The following is a 24360-nucleotide window of genomic DNA, read 5'->3' on the forward strand; positions in this document are numbered from 1 at the left end:
TTTAGTATTTTCGAATAGAGGCTACCATCCATTGTGTAGCTATTTAAGTAAAGAAGTAAAAGCAAATGCAAGTACAACCCAACTCTCATGCCTATAGTAAGATGTATTAAAAAAAAATATGATGTTCGTGTGAATACCACAATTAATAATTTGTTTTGGATGTAAAAACTGATCACGAGCTCGCCGCATGCAAGGACGTATAATGTACTGGCAAACTTAAAAGCATATAAATTTAGCCAACAAAAAAAAAAGTGATGTTCATATAGCATCTTCTACATTAGAGTTGGGCACTGGGCCGGGCCGCCCACGGCCCGGCACGAAGAGGGCCGTGCCTGGCACGGCCCATTTAAAGAGGCTGTGCCGGGTCACAGGTTACTGGCCCGCGGGCCGACCCAGGCACGGCCCGCTTCGGGCCTGGGCCGGCACGGCCCGCTCTAGGCCCGCGGGCCAGGCACGGCACGGCCCATCAGGGCCTGGGCCGGGCTGGCCCGCGGGCCTGGGCCCGGCCTGGCCCGATAAAAATTAATGCTTCATAAATTTTTTTAATAAATTAATAAATATTGAAAACTAAGGATTTATGAATATAAAGCCATCTTAATGGTGGGGGGTTTGGCATAGACCCCTACCAGTTTATTAATTTAAATCAAAATGGTACATGAAGGGAGGTTTGGACCTTGGTCTGACCTCCAGAATACAATAAGAAAGGGCCGAGGTTTGGACCTTGGTCTGACCTCCAGAATACAATAAAAATGTACAATTATAAAATTAGCACGCCATTTAATTTAACTCTAGGATCAAATACAGCAGCTAAGTTATGCATAGGACATATCTTGTCCCAATACTCATTCCATTTAGATTCCATTAGGTCAATAATAGGCATTAAAACATCATCATATCTATGTTCTGCAAATTTTTGACTAATTATATATGCTTGTTGTAAAAATGAACATGAAGTTGGATAATAAATACCAGAAAGAACATTGGTAGCATTATAAAAACTATGCAAAAAATCTTCCAAAATTTTTTCTTTATTCCAATCAGTTTCAGTCAATGTAAAGCCTAATCCACGATCATTAATATATGCACTTAATAAGTTTCTATATGGGTATGCATCATGTATCATGCTATATGTTGAGTTCCAACGAGTAATTACATCAAGTTTAAATTTTTTTAAAATGTTTACCATGATTTATACATAGTTCCTTAAATTCTTGAAGTCTTGATCTTGAAGCATGAATAAAAGAAACTGCATTTCTAATTTTACCAATCACATCTTGAATCATACCCATGCCAGCTTGAACAGAAAGATTTAAGTAAAACCGACTTTTTCCCAAAATAGCCGTTGGAAACGGCTATTTTCCTCACCCCTCACCGTTGCGGGCCGTGCCTGGCACGGCCCGTTTGGAGCCGTTGTGGGCCGTGCCTGGCACGGCCCGTTTGCACCCGTTACGGGCCGTGCCTGGCACGGCCCGTGGCGTGCCGTGCCCGGCCCGGCCCGCCAATAGACGGGCCGGGGGCCGGGCCGGGCTTCCTTTTGCGCCCGCGACGGGCCGTGCCGGCACGGCCCGCTTCATAAGCGGGCCGGGCCAGGCACAGCCCGTTTAGACCTTGGGCCCGGTGGGCCTGGGCCGGGCCGGCCCGGCACGGCCCGATGCCCAACACTATTCTACATCATGTACAATCATGAACTTACCTATCTAGAGTCATTCCTAGAAAACAAATTAACAATACCCTTTGCAGAATGATCCATTATATGCATTGCAGAAATTTCTCCATAATTATCAACTAACCAGCCAGGCCTGCAACACAGATTGATTAACAGTTGAAAAGGAATGGATAAACCTGGTAACAACATCAATTAGTAATAGATAATGTCTTAGGTTTACTCCCATGATGTGCAAAGCATAGATCTGTAACATGGAAAAGCTGTTTGGATGCCATATACAAACGCTTAATCTTGGAGAGCTTTGACGCGAGCAGTGAGTTCTCTGACTTGATTCCTTAGCCGGTCAGGGTTGCAGAAAAAATCAACAAATACCTGCCTCTCCCGCCCCACCTCATGCGGGTGATGTTTCACAATCTAGATGATTGAAAAAATGTCAAATACTTATGAGATGTTGAGCATTGAGAGCATAAAACTAGGGAGGAACAAACTGCACTAACTGCAATATTTACTTCTCTTTTCTATTAAAAATTCTTCAATAGCTCTCTCAGAAGTTCTGGAGCAACCGGGTTAAGATATATGGATTCATGATATCAAGTTTTAAAAGATCGATTAGAAGATGTAAAGCATGTGCAGAAACAAACTAAAGCAAAGTGAATCACCTCAGCCTTCTGACGATGAGCCTCTGTTACTTCTTCAACAAAAGCAGAGACTTGTGAGTTGACCTTTTCCATATCATCCAGTGCTCGTATTAGAGGCTGCCATGCAAAAAGAAGCATATCCATCAGGTTAGAATGAAATTCTTTGAGAAGGACCGATACAAGAAGCTGATTGGTAATGTTTAAGCCAGAATACCAAACAGAAACATAGTCATAGCAAACATAGAAACATAACCAAATATAACAGAAGGAAGCCGATAAATTAAGACTTTAGAAAATGTAATAAACATGCTAAATAGGTTGCACATCTTAAAACTTATGTATACTGCAAGTATATGTTGTCAGAACAACCAGAGGCAGCACATGTAATCTCAGCTTCATTAGCCACAGTAATGCCCACACCCAAGAAACTTCTTGTCTACTAGCAACAAGACCAGTATAAGGCTAATTAAAATCTAATGATTTTATCATACTAGTAGTAATGATTTTTTTTTTTTTTGCTACTGCGATGTTGGCTGTTAAACCTGCTGCCATGTTAATCATGGCTTATTATCATAAGGAGACTAAATCTCATCTCTAGAACTCCACAAATATCAAATTAATAGGAAAGAAATACTTCACAGTCAAGAAATAATGACCTCTATTTTATAAATGAAGGGTTAATAACAATAAAAGGACAAAGGATACAACACGCAAATTAGTAAGCAAAGCACGTACCCAAGGTGTCAATAATGGTTCTGCTGTTGCTGATGATGCATATAAAAGCTGCTCTAGAGTTTGAATAAGTGCGCACCTGTCACATAAAATGAAAAGGAGAAATTACATGTTTGCTTTGAATGTGAATTTAGTAAACATCACTAGCAAGTACAAAACCAAAATATATATTCAACAATTTAAATTGAACCTAACCACTTAGCAGGTGTGATGGCTAAATGAAACACACAAGGAGGCAAATGCTGTTATGATGACAAAGAAAAATCTACTGCTGAAAAAGTTTCTAACCCAATATTCTACAAAATTATGACCAAAACATAAGAGCTGTATATAACTAGATCGATTTAACGTGGCAAAGACATGACAATTGCCTTAACAAATACAAATTGCTGATGCACCTTTGCATGACTTTGTAACAAGTCAAAACTAAGGCTAAATATGCTTTTTCTAAGATCGGCATGTTTTCTAGTTTTTTAGCCTGGTTCATGTCATATTCCTGTTATCTATTGCTGAGTGACTTGTGGGTCAAGGCAACTTCAAGCCAAAAGAAAAAAAAAAAAGAAGAGGGGGGGGGGGGTTGTTAGTGGTGAGGTTTGTTAAAAAGTCGGTAAAGATTGTGGTTAAAAACTCCTAAGCACAGAGAAATGCAGTGCTAAAGCAATTTCTAACAATATTGAGGAAATAAGTGAACATATTCGAAATAATTCAAAAGCTCGCTTTGAGGGAGGATAGAGTCCAAAGGATAAAAAGAAATGACCATAATAAGTCTTGTGAAAACAGAGAGCCAGAATCACGTGTGAAGGAAGTCAATGCTGGATTTTTCAAAATTAAGCTAGCAAATAGTGGAAAGCCTGATTTAAACAATTGATTGTTGTTGGTTGGGGGCAAAAACGAAAATACAGTCATGATAAAGGATGAGGGCATGAAATTTCTTGAGTTAGTATATTCTAAGCAGTTTTGTCGATGTAGTCTGCTTAGATGCGATGGCAAGGTCCAACACAGGCGAGCACCAGCAAATCTGCCAGCTAGTTTTAATTTATCATTTATGTTATCAGATTATGTTAGACCAAATTAAGTATATAAGCTGGATGGCATGAATGCAAGCAGTTTAGTGAGGCGTTTAACCAATTGAAAAAGAATAATGTTGACAGTGTGTGGCCTAAGGCCAATTATAGTGTATAAGAGTCATATCTTTCATGGTTCTTGATGAAATTATGAGCCTGAATCAAAATACTCATTCAAAAGGAAAAACATTTAGAAGGATCTGCAAAACCTCATGAATATTTGCATCTTCTTTCACAAGGAAGCTGGCATAAGATGTAAGCCGGACTTCGCAAATGCTTATAGTAAGGCACCACAGGGTTTCTTATCCATATGGTGGTAATATCAAGAAAATGCATTGAGCGAGCAGAAATAATTTTAATTAAAAGGGCCTTGCTTGAGAATTGCATGTTATGGTGCCTCCTATAGACACCCATTCTGTTATCTTCTGTCCTTTTTCTTTTCCAGCTGGTCAGTCAGATCATAATAAATTGCTAAACAGAACTAATGAGTTGGTGCTCATCACATGATTCCCTCCCATCCATATGATCCTAGAAGTTAATAGATAACACATTAATCACGTGCACATGTAGGATGTAACCCAATTTGGAGCTCAAACTGTGCTCTACAGTTTTCAAAGTTCGATAATTGACGCCAACATGTCTAAGCCTGAGGACTGAGGGATTAATGAGAACGAACTTCATTGGTTGTCCAATCTGAATTTCGGTCTTTAGAATTTGAACTGGCTTGGAACCCTGTATCGTAATAAAAATATGAACCAAAATAATTGATGCAGACAAGCAAATTTCGCTTGTCTGGAGGTATGTTTAACTTTAATATTGTTGCTTCAAATTATAATTGCATGTAATTCTATCTAAAGGTTTCAAATGGTGTAGAGAGAAAAGCTTTAAAGAAACTTCTTTTAGAGGAATGGAAGAAGATTGACAGTTCAATGAAGAAGAGTCTATATGACTTAAAAAGAATGGAAGTTTGACCATCATAGTTCTTAAAGTATGAACAAACTTGTGCAGTCAGGTGGCTGTGAGACTGGAACCTCGGGGAGCAGAAATCTAAGCTATTAAGACTGTCATAGAAGGAATAGGGTAAAGGTAAGAGAATATAGGAATTCAGCCTGTCAATACACAACCTGCTGTTATTTGGAGAGAGTTGTCATCTTAAAAAAAAATCCAAGTTTTCTGCAAGTTCTGGTGGTGGGGGTGGATGGCAGGGGCATATGTTTTTGGTATGAGTGATGCTCTGGGAACATGATTCTAATATAATATTGTTCTACAATATTCTAGATATGGTGGACAAAGAAGCCCAAACACACAACAATGATAAACTAGGATCCATGGGCAGCATTAGTCCTCCAGAGAGGAATATGAAAGAAGATGAAATAAACAAAATCTATAATTAAACAACCATATGGCATTTAACCAAAAAAAACAACCATGTGAGAAAGTACATAGTGTCTGATCATAGCAGTGGAAATAAGACTGTGTAGAAACAATTCTTGTAAAGTGTGCAACAACAAAACTGGCAAACAAAAAATTTCAAACAATGGAACTCATAGAACTGAAATAAGGAAAATTGGGGAAAACGATCATTACTCTGTAAGGGGTATTTCACAAAAGAATGACAATAATTAAGGTCATCCGCACGAGATCTATAATGATCACTCACAGTTCATTGATACATCTTCTTCGGTCTTCTGGAAGAGAATTTTCAAGCTCCAATTGAAGAGATAGCAAGTCAGACTGCAACACTGATATCTGCTGAACTATTCCATGTGCTGACACATATGTTGGTAATGCAGCTTGAGCATCTGCAAAGAAAATGTACGAACCAACTTAAAGAAAGGTGCACAACCAAATAAACATGCTTCAAGTCAGTAAAGACTATCATAATATCATGCACTTACTAGAATGAATGCTCAGAAGATCTCGGACACCATGCAGAAAAGTATCGCGGTCGTCAACTGCCCCTTGTTCTTGTACCTCAGATGCAGCTTGAATGAGTGATAGACAATGACCCTATGATGTTAACAAAAGACTCTTCCGGTCACTAAGAGCTTCCTTCTGGATGAAGATGTTACATGATGCAACTATGTGAAAATAGAAGACAATAACAAAGTGATGCCCATGAAAGAAGATCAGCAGGCTTTTAGGAAAAACAAAAGGCAATCATATAAGAAGAGAAAAAGGCCTTCTTCAAGATATGATGCATGAAACATGAGGAGGCACAGTAAAACATTGATGCTACAAGTCTTAACCAGATAGGTGCATACCACACGAGCATTGGCTGCTGAAAGATAGCCCTGCAGCTCAGATTCAATCACCTTAAGCAAGGAGTGTGCACCAAGTATGGTTTTACGTTCCAGTTGGCAAGCTATATTCAAAAACTGATGTCTAGCTAGCTGATGAACTAGATGATTAATGAACTGCACAAGAAGAGAATGCTGCAGTAAGTTCCACAGTTTTTTTTTTTTTGCTGAACTAGTATTATGACACTCATGACAAACATAACTGGTAGAATATCTATTTCAAGATAAAAGAATGAAATGGCATTAGAAGAGAACAGAAGGCAAACCAAGAAAGATAATCTCATTCCAAAACCAATGAGAAAATAAAAGAGGTGGATTGGTGAAACTAGTGTGGTATACACTAAAATATTGGTTAAAATTGCAAAAAGACAATCCACAAAAAGCAATTCAAAGCTCTGAAGATGTTGCATCTCAATTTTGACATTTCTGAGCTTAGAATAACTGACAAAAACCATATATAATTTATCAAGAAGATAGAAGAAAACTAACAAGTAACCCCTTCATCCAGCGTGCACATAACTATGCAATTTTATATTGGACAGTCTCTGCTTTGACGTGCTAACAAGTCTGACAAAACGTACATATTTTCATACTACTGTATACAACCCATTTGCATCCAACCATCTGCATCACTGATTAATATCTAAAAAATATGTAAACTTTGCATCTCTATATAACAAAAAAGGGATAAATGGACATAGGCAAGTGCCTTCTAACATGACTATGTTAGTCCTCCTCAAAAAAAAAAAAAAAAACTGAATGAAAGAAAATACTAGCTGCCTTCCCATTGATGACATACCGATCACGGAGAAAGCCCTAGTAATTCCCTCAAAAAAAAACTAAGGACATGGTGAAATGAATCAGATCATGATTTGGAAACTGAAATATGTTCTGATCATAACATTAAGAATACGTCAGGAAGTTCAGCTACTTGTTAGAGTACAAGCCCTCCTTATAATGCTAAGAATAAGCTTAATGATGTCCATCAAGCAATTGCAATGTGTAGAATTCATCACAAACTTGAAGGATACCATAAATCATACAAAAATCTGACAATGTCTGCATCATATGAATACAATTCTGTAAGGCCCAATAGATAGGTAATTTTAAGTGCTATAAGGCAAACATGGACTGATGGAAGTGTGGATTTTGCATTGCACTATATCAAACTTAATGTCATTCTTAGAGGCTTATATGTCAGGTGAAATTTGGATCTGAGAGCTGAAACCATTAAGTGGATGTGTTCATGTAAGACCAGGCCCAATTAAGCCATTTTGGACTGAAGTCGGCAGGCCCAACCGAATTCTATCTGTGATTCCAAAAAAAAAGGGGCTCAAGCAGAGGACACAATCACGATCCTCTAATATCCCCCCTTATGTTGAATCGTTAAGGCCACGATAACCGTGGTCGGTGGGGACTTCAGGAGTCCGGCACGGAGCGGCTGCTCGGCCGTTCGAGCCACTCCTAACTGCCACTAGATTCGTGGTTCATCGTGCTTATCTTCCTGTTAAGCCGAGTTCATCTTTCCAAAAGCCCACCTTTAAATTTCCTCTTTTTCGGTGATTGATCACTGTCGAGCCTCCCTCCCTTTCTCTTCCTTGTCTCCAGTGGCCGTCGCGCCACCTCAGTTGATCGCCGCCCCAAAACCTCATCTTCCTCTCCCTAACTCCTTGTGTGCTTTGTTTCCCAATTCTGAGGTCTATCATGTTCTTCCCATCGGAAGCCGCCACGGTCGCAAGATCCACCGCCGCCTTCGTCTGCTGGTAAGCCCCTCGCCTTGACTTGCTTCTTGCTCGGCCGAGGGAGCTGCCACCTTAGGCAGCTAGGGGCGATGCCCTTCCCTTTCTTCCTTTTTTGTTTTCTCCTTGTGCATACTTGAACCACCACGACACCTCGTTGCCGGCTGCGCCACTGCGCTGCAGGCCACACCACCGTCGAGCCATCAACCACCTTCCCCGTTCATCCCCATTTTGGGCTGAGAGGGAAGAAAAAAAATGATTTTCTTGTCTAGTTGTTAATTCCTCTTTTCTAGCCCATAGGCCATATGTAGTGATGATTTATGCCGCTATGATAGACCAAACCCAGACCCCTGATTGAACCCAGACTAAGACTCTCTCTCTCCTTCCTCTTTCTCTCTCTAAGCCAGACCTAGAAATCTTAGTTTAAAGTCTTGACTCTCTTTGCTCAGATTCAAGTTGAACCCTGGGTGGAGGCCCTGAACCGGCCCGATACCCGAACAACATACCGACCCAGTGCCTCAGTCTTGTCAGGTACCCCCTAAAAATTGGTTACCCTTGACTTTTATTGAGCCACTTTAATCAGAGCTCACCTTGATCAGTTTAGTTCACCTTGTTCAGACCAACCCATGCAGTCGCCCCTGACCGACCTTGCCTTTCCTTTGCCTTGATTTGGGTATGAGATCGTATTCTCCAATAGTATTTTAATTTTTGACTTCACTTGGCTTCTAAGATAATAATAGAATTAATTGTATTTTAATGATATTAAAATAGGTGAACCTGACCCGCCTACCTGAAGTAGAATTTTGAAGCAAGAAGAGGTAAGTAGCCTAATGCTTCAAAGTGTGCTTTCCGAATTTTGGTTAAATGATAATTAGTTTATTGAATACGATTGTTATATCTATTTTATACTTGGTTAAACAGGTCAGGCATGTTTTTGTTATAATAGTAAATCTTTTTTTAACTATATTGTGTGTTATGCCATAAAATTTGAAAAATATAACTGGATAAATTATGAAAATTGTTTCATATGTATGTATTTTCAGCACAGCTATGATCTGACTTCGACAATGGAAATTATTCATTGGTCCTATCGACTTGTATTCTAAGAAATTAGTTTCGATACCGAACCACTGGTGATTAGAATAGTAGTATTTGAATACCGAACCACTAGTGGTATTTGGCACTTTGCGCATTCTGACCCATACCACTGGGTTATGTGGCCATAGCCTGATGTTGGGTTTCTAATATCAGTTTATGAAAATAATAGCAAACTTCAAAAGAGATGTATATATTATTCGAGAATTGATTTATTTTCAGTCTATATCTTACTTTTTAACTAATTATTTGGCATGCTTAGATCACACTTTGGGGTGTTATGTTGCTTACTAGGCTAGTGTAGCTCATTATTTCTTCTTTCTCTATTTTTCAGATCCAGATTCACGATTGCTCGGGACTTGCGAGAGTGCGCTAAATCTTCTGAAGATATTCTCAGTTCTAGTTAGACTATTTAGACTAGTTAGAACATTTTATTTGAATAAATAGTTGAGCATATGTTGACTTATGTCACTTTGGAATAATTGATTGTAAGAATTATTTGTATAAAATCTTGATTAAATTAATTTTCAAGAATTATTGCTTTAATATGATCGGTAGCTTTGTATGTCTGTATGGTCTGCCATACAGGTATGCGGCGTCTGTTATGCTCTGGGTTCGAAGCGTAACAATTCATCTAGGAGGTATAGCGGTTTTATGGCGATCAAGAAGCAAGTTTTAAAGTATTTTGCATTTTGTGTTGCTAGATCATGAAATTAAAAATTGATGATCCATCTGTTGTGTTAAAACAAAGAAGATCAACAAATGATTTCAAGAAAGATTTCTACAACATAAGTTCAGGAACACTACTATAAAATATAATGTATCAAAAACTTCCAAGATATAGACTTCATCAGAAAAGCTAACTGGAGTTTGAAGAATTATGCAGATGTTAAAAATTAAGATGTTTTAATAGAATTTTTTTCTTTTCTTTTTAAAGTAAAAAGAGCAATTAGATTATTGTTGACAATGTGGAACCAAGGATTGCCAAATCGATATCGGTAGGCGTATCGGTCAGCCACCGGACCGGTTTGGTACCGGATCAAACCGGTACCACTAGTTCGGCCTCCAAAAATCCAAAAAAAAAATTGGTCTAGTCGGTACCGGCCGGTACGGAAGTCAATACGGACCGGTACGGGCCAGTACCGTTTTTAACGCCGAAACGGACCGATCAGAGACCGGACCAGTTTGGTACAGGCTGAACCGGCCAGTACGGGCCGGTTCAACATTCCTTGTGTGGAACAGAACTCCAGATTACAGGTTCCTTGGAAGGTTCAAAAAGTTCGATAGCAATATCTACAAAAGTTCGCACGATTAAAATGTCATATTATTTATTAATAAAGAAATTCCATCTCTATGATATAGTCTGCAACTTTACAAGATTCTACGTTCAACAGGCAAATGACAAGAAGCAGCTTAGCATATTTTTTTCTTTTTTGGTGGAGGTAGAGGTTGTTTAGCCCATAGGCTAAGATACATCACCTTCCTAGAAAAACCAAACCTGACATATCCAAATTGACTTGCTGACCAGCTCACTAGGGATTGCAGGCCCTTATGCTGGTTTCTTCAAATGTCTTCTAGCTAAATTAGTACTCTAATTCAGCAATTGTGTTTCCCTCTTACCATGGTACGCCATACCATACCGAACTGAGCAGTATGAGATATATCGTACCGAACCGAGCAGTACGAGATATACCGTACCGAACCGAGCAGTACGGAACATACCGTACTGTACCAGTTCGGTACCAGTACACGGTATGAGGAGCGCACCGACACTCGGTACATCAATCCAGCCCCCATACCAAGCATGCAGACACGGTGATAGGATAGCACCAGTACGAGGCTCGGTGCCGAGATGGCATACCTTGCCTCTTGCCATATGACCGTAGCACCTAAATCCTTCAAAATATGAATAACAACATAGGATCTTGTAGAATGAAGGCAAAATGTTGGTATCCTTTATAGGTGACTAGCAATTCTCTAAGAAACTGCACATAGGATGCAAAATTACAAGGCAATATGCATGTTGTCAAAATGACAACAACCAACAGTGCCCTTGAAGGCATTGTTTGCAAACACAAATGATTAAACATAGAATATTTTGTGAAAAGTCATAACAGCTACCCAGAGATTTAAATGTAAAAAGTCACTGTCCATAACAAGCCAAAATGACGGTATTATTGCTTAATATATTCATCTAAAAGAATGTGAAGTTTTTCACTTCATGGCACCAGTTGCAAAGTAAGGTAGTCAATAGGCATACCGTTTTCAGCCGATTAATGTAATACTCCTGACGCATAACCTTTAAATCGTAATCCCCTAGAAGTCCAAAATAAGAAAAACGTTATACTAATATTATGTTGAACCTTGCTTTTCTGCTAATATTGGATCTGAAACTCTTATCAGCATACCCTGCAAAATATATGTGTCTTGGAGTTGAGCAAGCTCTGAGCAGAGGCTTGGAATAGTCTGGAAAGGAAAAGGATTCAACAAGGGATTAGAACTCACAAACATTAAACACAGCCAGAACAAAGGGCATAGCAAATGTAAAGCAAGTCTTCCACATCCAGAAGCATGAACAATGGTATAACTGGAACACCAGTTCCATCATCTTTTTACAAATGCATCTAGATGACATTGTATTTTTACAGTGCAACAGCTCAGAGTGATAGTGGCTAATTGAAAAACAGAAAACATTGTTCACATGAATTTGCTACATTTAGATTGCAAATTCTAAGATTTTTTTCTAATAGAAGACAAAGTAGTTGCCTATTTTCAGTTCTTTGGAGCTAGATACGATACACGGCTTAATAAGCACATCAGGATAATGTACAATTTGAAAGAAAATATCCTTTTAAGGCATGCAAGGTTTCAATGGAAATTAATTTTTTTTATTATGTCCAATTCAGGAGTATTGATAATAGTTTCAGACCCGCCCAACTTCCTAAAAGAGGAAACAGCTGGCCCTATAGTCTGCTAGCATGTAATATTGGATTAAATTATCATAGTAATCGATTGGCATCCTCTTCGCAAGTACAACAATAAACTGAAAACTAATGATTTTAACACCACCGTGGCCTGTATCTCTTTCTTTTTTTTAAAGGAACAACACTTCATAATGTATAAGAAATATGAAACAAAAAGAGAATTGTTATATATACAAGAAAAAGCTCCAATAAAAAACAACTCATTTTTGCAAATTAAAAATATTAGAAGGCTTCACATATACACCATATGCAGTATACACCAAATTAAAAATATACAACTCATATCTAAAATATTTTTAGTAATTAATTGTCATAATGATGGTTCACATATACACCATATGCAGTATGGACAAGTGTCAACTGTATACCTCAGATAAGAACTTCTGCTCTTTTCGGGAAAGATTAGATAGTTCTGCTGCCAGTTCATTAAGTTTTCTCCTGCAGGGTGGATGGAGATGCATGTAAATAGAACAATATGGGGGACTATAATATTACTGCAGAGAATAATCATAACTTCCACAAAAATATCGATTTTTTTAATAAGATTTTCCTTGTAGATATGTTTTAAAGCTTGTCGAGATAAGCACAAGCTTTAGATCCCAATGAAATGGGAAAAAAGGTTTCTTCATTATACACCATGAGTTCCATTTTACTTTGCAGCTATAGGGGTACAAAAAACTGACATATCAGCCGTTACCCTTGACAACCCTGAGGAGAATAAAGGATAACATTTCCCATTTAAGGTGACTTATCACTACCCTTTCACCATCTATCCTATCAAGAGCAAGTAAACTGAACTAAAAAAGGTTCAACAAGCACATACAAATCACGAAAAGATCAAAAGTTGCCGAAACCTCACATTTTGAGGCTTGCTCCAGTACTATGTTAAGGCAGTCCATAATCCTTGGACCACAAACTGATACTATCAAGAATATAGATTTTACAACATAGGGATTGATGGACAATATGGTTACCAGCTTATAAAAATTACATTATAAAGATCCAAAACGCCGCCATAGAAAAAGGAATAGCAGCTTCCCACAAACAAACATGCAGATCAGCATCTGTTGCACAATATCATATCCAATATATTCAAAGATGGCAAGAATGTGTTTTTTAGTATGCTTATCTTTAGCATCAAATGGACATGCCTATCAGCATTGGCAAAAAGACTGACCCAGGTCTATAGCCAAATGTTATGCATTGTTAATTCCAATCACAAAACTCATTCAATAATAAATCAATATAAATTTAAAAACCTGTCAAATAACAACGTTATAATAGTCTAACTGGTGACCAGGTACTGCATTTTTAAATACAAACAACTGGTTCACCTGCACCACTGAAACAAGGGAAAACAAAACCTTAATGACAAGTCTATGAAATATGTTTTGAAAGCAATAAAATTATTGAGCAAAAAGAGAGCAAATTTTGAATTGTATACTGGAAAACCATAAGAAAACGATAATATGATATAATTAAAATCCGAGTAACAAAAACAGTAGCCCCCACCCCTTCTCTCTTTAAAAACAATGCAAAATGACAGAAAAGCATATGCAAGAGATTGATGATGGAAAGAAATACCTAAGAGAATGAATATCTCGATGAATGTGTGCTTCGTCAGATGATATTTGAGACTTGAGCATAGACAGGATAGCTTGCTGCTTAGCATTCTCAACTTGGGCTTCCACCCACTGTCTTTCACTTGTCGCGAATCTGTTAAGTTTATAAATACATAAGTCGTATAAACATAACCAGCTTCAGTCATGAAACGTCAAACAAAAGAAGTGCAGAAAACAAATGCATCATAAACAAGTTGTGGTTGTTTTGTGAGAGGGATCGAAAATAGCAAAAGCCGAATAATTTTCATCTCAAAATTGCTATCATCAGGCGCCAAGGAACAAGTTTTATAGTGCAAGTTCTAGAGTATATAGATGTTGAAATAAATATCTGCACTTGTCTCCTATTATCAGGAATATTATGTTGGTTATATTTTCAAAGGTTGAACAGTAATACTTACTAATTTCAGAGAAAACTGAAACAAAAACTAGTGAAAAAATAAAGCACTTTGAGCTCTGAAATTTTTTTAACAATCAAAAGACAGATTCCTAAAATTCACGGAAAAATATTAGAATCCAGTTTTTACAATGTCTAGAAACAGAAAAAAGTGAAACATCCACACATCTTTCAATCTTCCATATCAATGTTTACTGTATAGTTATATTGCATATGTAGCATTCAATGATTATACATAGTGACGCCAACTTTAGCCCCTGCAAAAAAAAGAAATGAAACCCTAGAATGTATTTACATGGAGCGAAGCCGTTGCAGCTCAGCTACACGATGATGATGAGATTTTTCAGAATCTCCTGTATTGCAGCATCAAAGAAAAAGATAAGTGATATCCAGGATCTTTAAAAGCTCAAAAAAATGCAAGTAAAACATGTATAATTTGGTATAGACCACATATGGTATATGTGCAGAAGTCCATTAACCAAGTTAGATGCATTCTGGTCAAATTTAAAAACAAATAAGGTGAATAAACAATTGAGTTTTGATGAAGATCTAGCAATTAATCAAATGGCATTTTCATTTTCTTTATCTGGAAGAGCCTACTTATCTTCTAACATGTAATTGGACCCTAATATGTGCTTTTGCTACTAGTTTCATGGCACAATACTCATTGTAATATAAACTTAGTGGAAAAACCCTTGTGTTCATCGGGACACCAAGTGCAGCAATGCTAATCGATATATCAAAAGAGAGGAGCATAGGATATGTGAAGTTAAACCATGCAGGCATGCAGCCCCCACCTCCCAATCCACCATGTGTGCCTCTTTCTTTCCCTCACCAATATATTCTTCCTCCTTCTAACATCTGTACAAATTCATCCTTAATGTTGTATTTATTTTTATCTTCAAAGGACTGCAAACATACAGTTATCTGATTTTTGCAAGACTAAACATGTCTGGCTTGTTGCCACCTTTGAGACCTCTCAGAAATTAATCTCATGACATAATTGATTACTTTCAGTCCGCATTATTTTCGCATTTTGCATCATCTTTTCATCCTCTCCCCCTGCCCCCACCAAAAAAAATCTAGGATATCACTGAAGACCAATTCAGAAGCTGATTTCTTTTTCCTTTTTCATTTTTTATGTTTTAAGTGATATGATTCTGTTCCATGTCAGCACTACTTGTGTTGAAGATTTCTTGTTAAAAGTCAAAGGAGAATATGGAGAGGTCAAAGTATTGATGTTGTTTGAAATTCATTCTATATGATTTTATTTAGCAGAAAAATCTAAAAGTGCAATAATATTTCATTTCTTGCCATCAATGAAGAAGGTGACCATGTGCTGTTCAAATTAGCAAGGGTATGTATTTTTTTCCAAGATTTGGTTTCATTGCATCTACTCATGGTGTAGATATTGGCAGTTGATTTCAGCTTCAAGGTAATACAATATTGATTTCTGATGCAGAGCAGCTATAAATCCATTAAATTAAATGGAAAAGACTATTGGCAAGAATCAGCCTGTATACAAAGAATATTTCAGGGCAATCTGTGCAGAGATTTATCTTACTTTTTCACTACCTAAATATTAAAGATCATAGGATAATATGAGGAGATGTTAAAGTTGTGCGATATCCCCAAAAAAACTCAAGAGAGGTCTCGGGGGAAAACTGAAGAATACCCACGCTCCTCAAACTTGCACATATCCCATGTATTGCTTGAAGTGGACATCCATTAGTGCAGACTAACGCTGTCTCCTAGCACTTTGTCATATGCTAGTAAGAGAAGTTCTGATGGTAGTATCCAAAACTTCGTGAAAGTAGTGTTATTGTAATTTTGTTGGTACTAATTGACTAATCACAATCACTGGCTCTTGTTAGGATTGCTACAGCAGATCCTCAATTACTTGCATGCACCCTCCTCAACACAGATATCCGCTGAAGGAAATGTCCCAGCATAACCAGTAACCTTGCACCTATAGCTTTGTAATGTCTTCCTAATAATTCTTTTGCAGATGTAAAAAGTAAGACATGACACAAATTCAAAGAAAATCCAAAAGTTTAATTTTCGACACAGTTGTACCAGCCAAAGTGGTCTTTTTTCTAGTTGCAAAATAATTACAACTGAAGAATTCATAATGGTTGTATAAAATTCATTAAAAATAAAAGAACAAATAAAAAAGATTGTGCAAAACATGTAAGAAGGGACTGGATATATACCTCGTATCAAGCAATTAGTAATATCATCAAGGCTCACCCATGAACACTTAGATTTACCCTCTTCAGCAACAAGTCGGAGTGGTCCCTGCTAGAAAAAACATATCAATTCCCAATGAAGTTACTTGTAGCCGACTCTGCAAGAAACTCAAACAATGCAGTGAAACCTCCAAATAGGATGTGAAAGTTCTAATTAGAAATCTTTTATCTTCACATATCCCAGCACAGTTGCCTATCCTATCTTCTATTGATTATCTTCCAACATTTGTAACCATTATTTCCACTTATGGATGCAAATTTAGCAATCCCTCACTTTAGCAGCCATCTGATATTATACTCTCAGATAAAGAAAAGACCACTCCCAGCAAATCGAGCTTCTTAACTACCAATCACTCCCAGCCAAATCAGATAATAAATAAGGTAAGTAAAAGACCACAGATAAAATCTCTAGTGTCCTAGAGAAAGTTAAGATTTAATTAATCAAAAATTAATGCTTAAAAGAATCATTTTAAAAGAAAAAGAAGTATACCTTGTCAAACTGCTTTGAAAACCACTGGTTCAGCTCTTTTGTGCAAGCTAAATCTCCAATTAAGTAAGTATGGAAATCAGAATAAGCTAAGTAGATCCCATCCTCTGCATATGAGGTCATACTAAAGATTCATCAGAAGCCTATATATGAACCTCTACAAGTCATATGTTATTTTAGCAAATTTCTGCAAAAAGATAAATGACAGAATTCGATCTTTTAAAAAAAGACAGTCAATAAGCATCCATGTTGTAGCATCAGGTCCAACATCCATGACAGATTTGAAGAAGCATACCATCCCCTCTATGATAGTGAGCCAGCTCCTGAGCAGTGGAGGCAATTTTTCCAAGAACTGCATTCATCTGAAAATTAGAAGAAAGAGGAAAAGATTTTCATAAAGCATTCAAGAAGTTAAAGCATGCATCTTACAATCTATCCAAATTATATCCATAAATGCAAAGCTAAACAAAGAAACATGGTCCCAGTGCATCAAAAAGAAACAGAAACATGAAAGTTTCAGTCCAAAGTAAAATATTTAAAAACATTAAGGCTGTGTTTGGATGTTGTATAGCTAACCACTCCCCAAACAGATTTAACCATGTGTATCTACTTCCTAACGAGCTAACCAGCGAATAAAGTTTTTCATTATTTGGTTGGTGCTCCCATTGTTAGTGGGATAAAGTTGCAGAAAAAAGTGAAAAAGGAGAGAGAGAGAGAGAGAGAGAGAGAGAGAGAGAGAGAGAGAGAGAGAGAGAGAGCTCTGTGTGGTTAACTTTATTTCACCCTCAGACCTGAAGTTGCCCAGGTTAAGTACCTTTTTAAGCCAAATAAAGTTACCCACCATTTTTTGAGTGGTGTGTGGCTGGTTAAACAAGTAACACCCCTTACCCACCACTTAACCAGCATCCAACCGCAGCCTAAGAAACAAAAGTATAAAATTTTGATACGAAATAATGCATGTCCAATTACCAAAGTTTAAAATATTCATGAAAAAACTCAATGAACATACTTTATGCTTTCCTGAAGAATTTAACGAAGAGTAAATTACAAATAAATTTGCATAAACATAGGACAATAACTTTAGATAAGAAGTCATTGTACTAATGCAAATTCTAAGCATTTGATGATGTAAAAAGATCTATTTCCAATGGCATTAGACTCTTTGAAATAATAGCAGATATTTGATTTCAGGTGCTAAACAACAAGTATTTGTAATGGATCTACTGCATCAAGAGCAATACCAGCCTGCAGTGATCCTTCAACATCTTAATTTAGACCTGGATACCTTCCCACATTAAAACATATCAAGTTCATTTCCATTTGTTCCTGTTGCTGCGAATTGTATAAAGTTTTAACGGAATTTCTTGCAATGTTCTCCACTTATTCATCAACAATATTAATACAAAAAACATATTTTGGTACAAGCAAACATCTTTAACAAAAGATATTGTTTACCTCCAAATTTCTAGCAGAAAGCTTCTCATCCAACACCATAAGTTGTCCATTAACTGCAGATGTTGCAGCTACTCGAGCCCTTCTTCCCTGGATCAGAGCAGAAGCTTGGCCTGCTAGCAAATCAAACTGCGACTGCTGGCGTGCAAGCTGCTTTTGCAATTCTAAAACTTCTGCCTTGTAAGCTAGTTTTGCCTCCCTATAGAAATTATAAAAGAAGATTTCGGATTATTGTTACCAAAAAAACTAGAACTATGTGTGCAAAGGACAAGGAGCTAGTTGATGAAAACGAAGTTAGAAAAAATATTTTCAACTATAGATTGAGTCCTGCAACTTATTGTTAGCTCAACATATAGTACATCAAATAGATGAAGAGCAGCTACAAAAATACCTTTTATGCTTAAAAAATGCATATTTAAATAAGAAACTTGAAATGCATACTTCTTTAAAAAAAAATCCTCTGCTTATATATCTTAAGTAACTCCATTTTTTATAGTTTTCTTGTATAGCTGTGGCACCTCAAGTTAATATAAATATGAGGTCTTGATGTGCATTAATCAGGAAAACCATATTTTGACATTAACAATCTTTAAGACCTTCTTGTTTAAAATGCGAAGCAACTATTCCAAATTCTAACGATGTCTGGTATATCACAATCATGGAATAACGATATCTGGTATATCACAAGCATGGACTGTGCAATAGGCCAACATATAAGAGATGAATCTTTAAATACAAGGTTCGCAATCTCGGTAACGGACCTTATACTGGTGCCATCTTCTTATAATGTCGTTATGCGCAGTATGGGGTCGGTTTAGCATGCTGATATTCAGTACCACCCCACCCCACGCGCACAGCATACTGGTTGGGTACCGCTACAGTAGGGTATGCCCAATATGCACCAGCTTGCACCAGTACGCTGCAAACATACAACAAAAATAACAACAACTCTGAAAACTTATAATTTCATAGAAAAGCCTCAAAACCACTCCAGGAAAAGAGTAAAGCTTTACATATGCAGTATTCAACTGTCTACTGAATCAAGCTTTGCTGAAAACTCAGTATGCAATCACAGTGGAAGACAGCATATGACACAAATATCGCCCTCCAAAAAAATCATTACAAACTACAAATATCCGTATGATGACATAAACATTTTAACCGCATGGAACTTATATAAACTAAACAACAAATTTGACCTACAAAGTAGTAAAAGAAAATTCAGTGATGCATAAAATCTATGGAAAAAGGAGCTTTGTCAACAAAGCAGACTTGAGAGCACTAGGAACATGGCATAGTGGTAATTTATATAATTTAGGCAATTAATTGGAGAAAGGACAAAGCACTGGAACGTTACCGGATATCTATTAGTCTCTCCTCAGCACCAAATACTGCTTCCTGATTGTCTCTCCTACTTGAAAAGGCTGAAATGCTATCAAAAGCAGAATCCAAGTCCTCTCCCTGGGAAAAGAGTCCATATCATATGACAAGATAGTGCATGAAATGTTGCATCTTGGACAAATGGAACTGATACGGAACATAACATATGTTTAGCTTTAAAAAATATAAACAAATAATAAACAAATATATAAATAAAGAGGCATCAATTCGAAAAAAAAGGCAAATGAGAAACATAAACCATTATGACCTTAAGCGACTCGGCTTATTCCAACTATTTGGGGTTAACTCTATGAATCCATGTTAGCCATTCATTCCTAATAATTGTGTCATCAATTTCAATACCAAAATCTATGAAACCTTTTCAAAATGTCCATTCAAGTCATAAGGTCATATCATCTTCTTCTTTTGCCTTGAAACAGATCCCAACCACTTGCATTACAAGCTCCTTAGGTATTCATCAAACATGTTCGTACTATCTCAGTCAAGTCACTATTTATCATCAGTCTATAAATCCCTATGGCTTCCTCATGCATTCTTCAAGTTTTGACAAATAAAGAAATAAGTGAAGACATGATAAAAGTTCAACAATTTGCAAAGGACAGAGGGTTGTATGAAGTTCTTATCAGTGCCTTAACATTAAGAGTATACACAATGTTGTCAACTCTGAAGCGACTTATGGCATAGGAATCCTACATGGCCAAGATAACTTCAAGTTAAAAAGGTCAAACAGGAATAATTTTTAAAGTCGAATACATGTCCAACTGTTTGGATGTGTTAACAACCCTAATGGGCCATCATATAATCCTACTTGGATTAAAAATTGGCCTACAGACCAGCCATTAAGGTATCCAAATATCGGGCAATACATATTATCGAAGATTCATGATGGGTCCAGAAATATCATATTGGATAACAAATAATGGTCAAAAACCTATCATAGTTTTAAAGTGAGATTTTGTTCATTTGAAAAATTGCATGACCTTACATGCAGTAGAATTAGTGTTATAGTTTAGCAAATGCTCCTCTCGGATGTTGAGATAGCCTTGATGAAGAAAGTAAATTCTTCCTTTAAGTAGTGAAGTCATCACAATTGTCCACTTTACACCCTGATGATCTAAAGCCCAAAAAGATAGCTCAAGCTAAATTAAAGGAAATGGCTTGGAAAATATAAAAGAGATATGAATATAGATATGCAGAGAGATAATACATCATATCTCATAACTCTATAATTCAGTTTACAAAATATATGTGTGTATTTTGGTAGCATCATACAGTTGAAGGGTGAATTTAATAAACGAGAGTAGGTACAGAGCAGACCCCTAGACCATCATACATGGCCCGTTTATAACATCTGAGATGTGAATATGAAAGATGTCGATTAGTTCGATGGACTTCTCATTTAATAAACATTCAAATATTCAGATTCATCAATTTTACAATTCAACAAAAATGATGCATGCATATTCAATGTGTTCCCTGCTTGCTATGCAATTTTAAAGAAGACCAGCACAATGATGTAGAATTCAATTATTGAAATGTAAAAAATGAAGAAACTTCCAACTCAAGATAAAAAAAACTAAGAAAGAACAATCCCAGCTGAATATTTTCAGGATCAGAAAGAAAGGCAATGCAGTACCTCCAGCAACTTTCCATCCTGTAGAAATTGTTCATACCTGCAATGTGAATCATGATGACATTTATTAGAAAATGTAAGTAAAAACAAGGCCAAAGTACAAAAGCATTCTAGCAAATATTAAAATGAAGAGTTTCCTACTGATGAAAGAAAAGAAAAAAGAAAACAAGAAATCAGCTATTTAATCTCAAAGTTCCAATATTTCTTAAAGCTTCTACTTCCACTGTTTCTCATTCTACAAATCCCTAGAAAAAAACATGTTTATCTTTGCATATTAAAAATAATATGAGAACACAAAAAAATATTTAACATGATAAACCACAGAAACATTGGAAATCTACAAATAAAAAGTTCTTTCTTGCTTAAGAATACGGGGAAAAATCAAGAAACCAGATATTCCTCCTTGGAAATTTTAACTCTTCTCTAAGGATTCTACTTTCACCATCATCCAGTCTACAAGTGCCCTACAAACTTGGATTCTTTATCACCACATGCTAAAGCATAAATGAAAATATAATAAAGAATTCAAAAACCAACTATTTAATTCATCTAAATAAAAAGCAATGACGGAATTTTCAATTTTTTATTTTCAAAATTACACTATATAGGACAACCACAATCTCTAGAAAAAAGAAATCTTGTTCTGAAATAATAAAAACTAAATGAGACCACTAAGAGAAAAGAAATGATGATCTATTTTTTTATTTCATAAATCGTGTAAAAAAAACCTCAAGAACCTACCAATTGCACCATTCGAAATAAAAGAAACTTTAAAGAAACAACTTTTTCCGCAAAGTTTCAATGTACTACAACCCCAAATACCCTAGAAGCAAGAAATCATATACTTTAATAATAATAACTAAATGAGAATTCTAAAGAGAAAAGAAAAGACCATCCATTTTTCTTAATTTTGGGAAAACAGATAAAAAAAATTCAATAGCGAACTATTCCATCGGTTTAAATCAAGAGGACTCGTAAAGATTACATCTTTTTACCAAAGTTCCCTACACACAACCGCAATTACCCAAGAAACAGGAAATCTTGATGCACGATACGAAAAATACTAAAAACTCCAGAAGAATACTAAAGAACAAGGAAAAGATGATTCTTTTTCCTTTTATTTTGAATGGGGGAAAGAGGCGAAGGAGGTACTGGGCGAGCTCGGAGGGGGAGAGGACATTGGAAGGGCGGAGGCTGGAGCAGATCCAATCGAGGAGAGGGCGGACCTCCTCGTACTGGAAGGGCCACTCGAAGCTGTCCGGGTCCAGCGCATCGTGGCCGTCGAACCCCAACTCCCCAAGGACGGCGCACAGCTGGGCGCCGCTCATCGCCTCTCAGCCTCACCCGAGACTCCGGCCGTCAAGCTCCCTCTCTTCTCTCTCTTTCCTCGCTCTCGGCACTGCAGAAGGGAACCGGGAATGCCGGCCAGCGCCGATCTCTTCGTTCTTGGGAAAGGGCTCGTGCCGTCGTCGCTTGCCGACGAAGTTAATAGAGAATTGTTTGTGATGCTAACGTTCTAACCGGGGTTATGTGGTTAAATAGAGTTTCGAATTTATGTCGGCATATGATCCGCCGGATTCATTTCAAGTTTCTCCCAATTAAGCCCCGGTAACATATAATTATTTTATAATAAAATTTTGAGTTGGGATTAATGGAGGCATTTTTTTATTTTGTGCTTATTGTGCACCATATAGGGCATTATTTACTTAGATAGCCACCACATCATTTATCTCAGAAGATGAATAGCTATGCTTATCTTATGAATAGAAACCATCGCATTGAGATGCCAAACAAAGCTTGTTGCTAAGATAAACAAATTATTTTCCAAGCTAAATAGTTTGGCAAATATCTAATCACATACCGCCCTATGTAGTATAGGACGGCTAGCCCCGCCCTTCCTTTCTTCTTAGATTTTCTTTTGTTGGAAATGAAAATACTGGCTAATATGATAATGTATTTATGAGATTACATATATAGATAGTATTGTTTATAGGAAGGTCTCATCTGCTTGTATTCTATTGCATATAGTACAACTATGCATCTACAATTGAAACCATGAAAGTGGAAGTATGCACATCTACACACAACAAATGAGTTTTAAGTCATAGTTCTATATGCACTCTTTTCTAATAATTACATCCAATTACTCTGGTTTTTCTCTTTGCATAGACTTGAACTCCTTGCATTCAAGACTAAGATTAAAAAGAAAAATTGTATGAAAAAATATAAATTTTATCCATGAGTTAAATCGGGAAAGAAATGAGAAAATATGTGAGACAGTATTTATTCATCTTTACGATGCATGTCTTGGGAAGGAAATACAAGAATAAAAGGAGGAGATACAAAAAAAAAGGGGAAGGAAAATATCATTTTTCGTATCATGTTACCTAGGCTAACTCGCAAGCAAAGTTTTACAATGTGAAGGCTAAGTTATGATGCAAGACTTAACTAGTACTCTAATTATCCTTAGCCTATGCCCTAATTTGTGCATAACACTACTTCTTATCTATCATAACACTATTATATATGTATATATTGATACATGCATATATGTGTATATGTATGTATTTATGCATGCATGTATATGCTTATGTATAAGGCATACAAAGACAGCAAATTATTTGCTAATTCCATGTAGAACTAGCAACTAGTAAAATAAATAAATGAAAGATGACCACAATATAGCACCACTAAAGATGTTCAATTAGTAATGATATTAATTGATAGATTGTTCAAATGACATTGCTTTTAGGTGTGTTTTGGTTGCATGCTAGGAGTTTTGATAAAATAAAAGAAGTGAAAATTAATTCATGCTGTGTGAAACAACTATGCAAAGAAATTGAGGAAGCCATTGCACATAACATACTTAAAGAAACACATCAACCAAACCTAATTAATTGGTAA

The 24360-nt window shown here is 36.7% G+C and overlaps 1 protein-coding gene across 2 annotated transcripts; it reads right to left on the reverse strand.

The window, feature by feature from the left end:
- Positions 1-1815: 1815 nt before the first annotated feature.
- LOC103710176 (AUGMIN subunit 3) lies at positions 1816-22947 on the reverse strand. 2 transcript variants are annotated; one of them, XM_008795809.4, is made up of 18 exons: positions 22635-22947; positions 21460-21496; positions 19780-19883; positions 18426-18621; positions 17266-17332; positions 16974-17077; positions 16448-16532; positions 14530-14587; positions 13803-13934; positions 12587-12656; positions 11643-11700; positions 11495-11550; positions 6365-6517; positions 5999-6110; positions 5761-5902; positions 3040-3115; positions 2326-2421; positions 1816-2080 (listed from the first exon to the last, which is right to left on the reverse strand). In XM_008795809.4, the coding sequence occupies exons 1-18, from the start codon at positions 22727-22729 to the stop codon at positions 1952-1954; spliced, it is 1770 nt and encodes a 589-aa protein (XP_008794031.1). In that variant the 5' UTR covers positions 22730-22947; the 3' UTR covers positions 1816-1951. The 2 variants fall into 2 exon arrangements, with proteins under 2 accessions (XP_008794031.1, XP_008794030.2); XM_008795808.4 differs by having other exon boundaries at positions 22609-22943.
- Between the last annotated feature and the right edge of the window lie 1413 nt (positions 22948-24360).

The sequence above is a fragment of the Phoenix dactylifera genome, chromosome 16, assembly GCF_009389715.1.
Source record: "Phoenix dactylifera cultivar Barhee BC4 chromosome 16, palm_55x_up_171113_PBpolish2nd_filt_p, whole genome shotgun sequence".
Classification (NCBI taxonomy): domain Eukaryota; kingdom Viridiplantae; phylum Streptophyta; class Magnoliopsida; order Arecales; family Arecaceae; genus Phoenix; species Phoenix dactylifera.

What these genes read in the sequence shown, in the direction of transcription:
- LOC103710176 (XM_008795808.4), bottom strand. Translation starts at nt 22,784, where the DNA reads ATGAGCGGCGCCCAGCTGTGCGCCGTCCTTGGGGAGTTGGGGTTCGAC. An exon ending in TCCCCCTCCGAGCTCGCCCA is followed by an intron (nt 21,497 to 22,608) that starts GTACCTCCTTCG and finishes TTCACATTGCAG; the next exon opens with GTATGAACAATTTCTACAGG. An exon ending in TACTAATTGCTTGATACGAG is followed by an intron (nt 14,588 to 16,447) that starts GTATATATCCAG and finishes GCTGCAATACAG; the next exon opens with GAGATTCTGAAAAATCTCAT.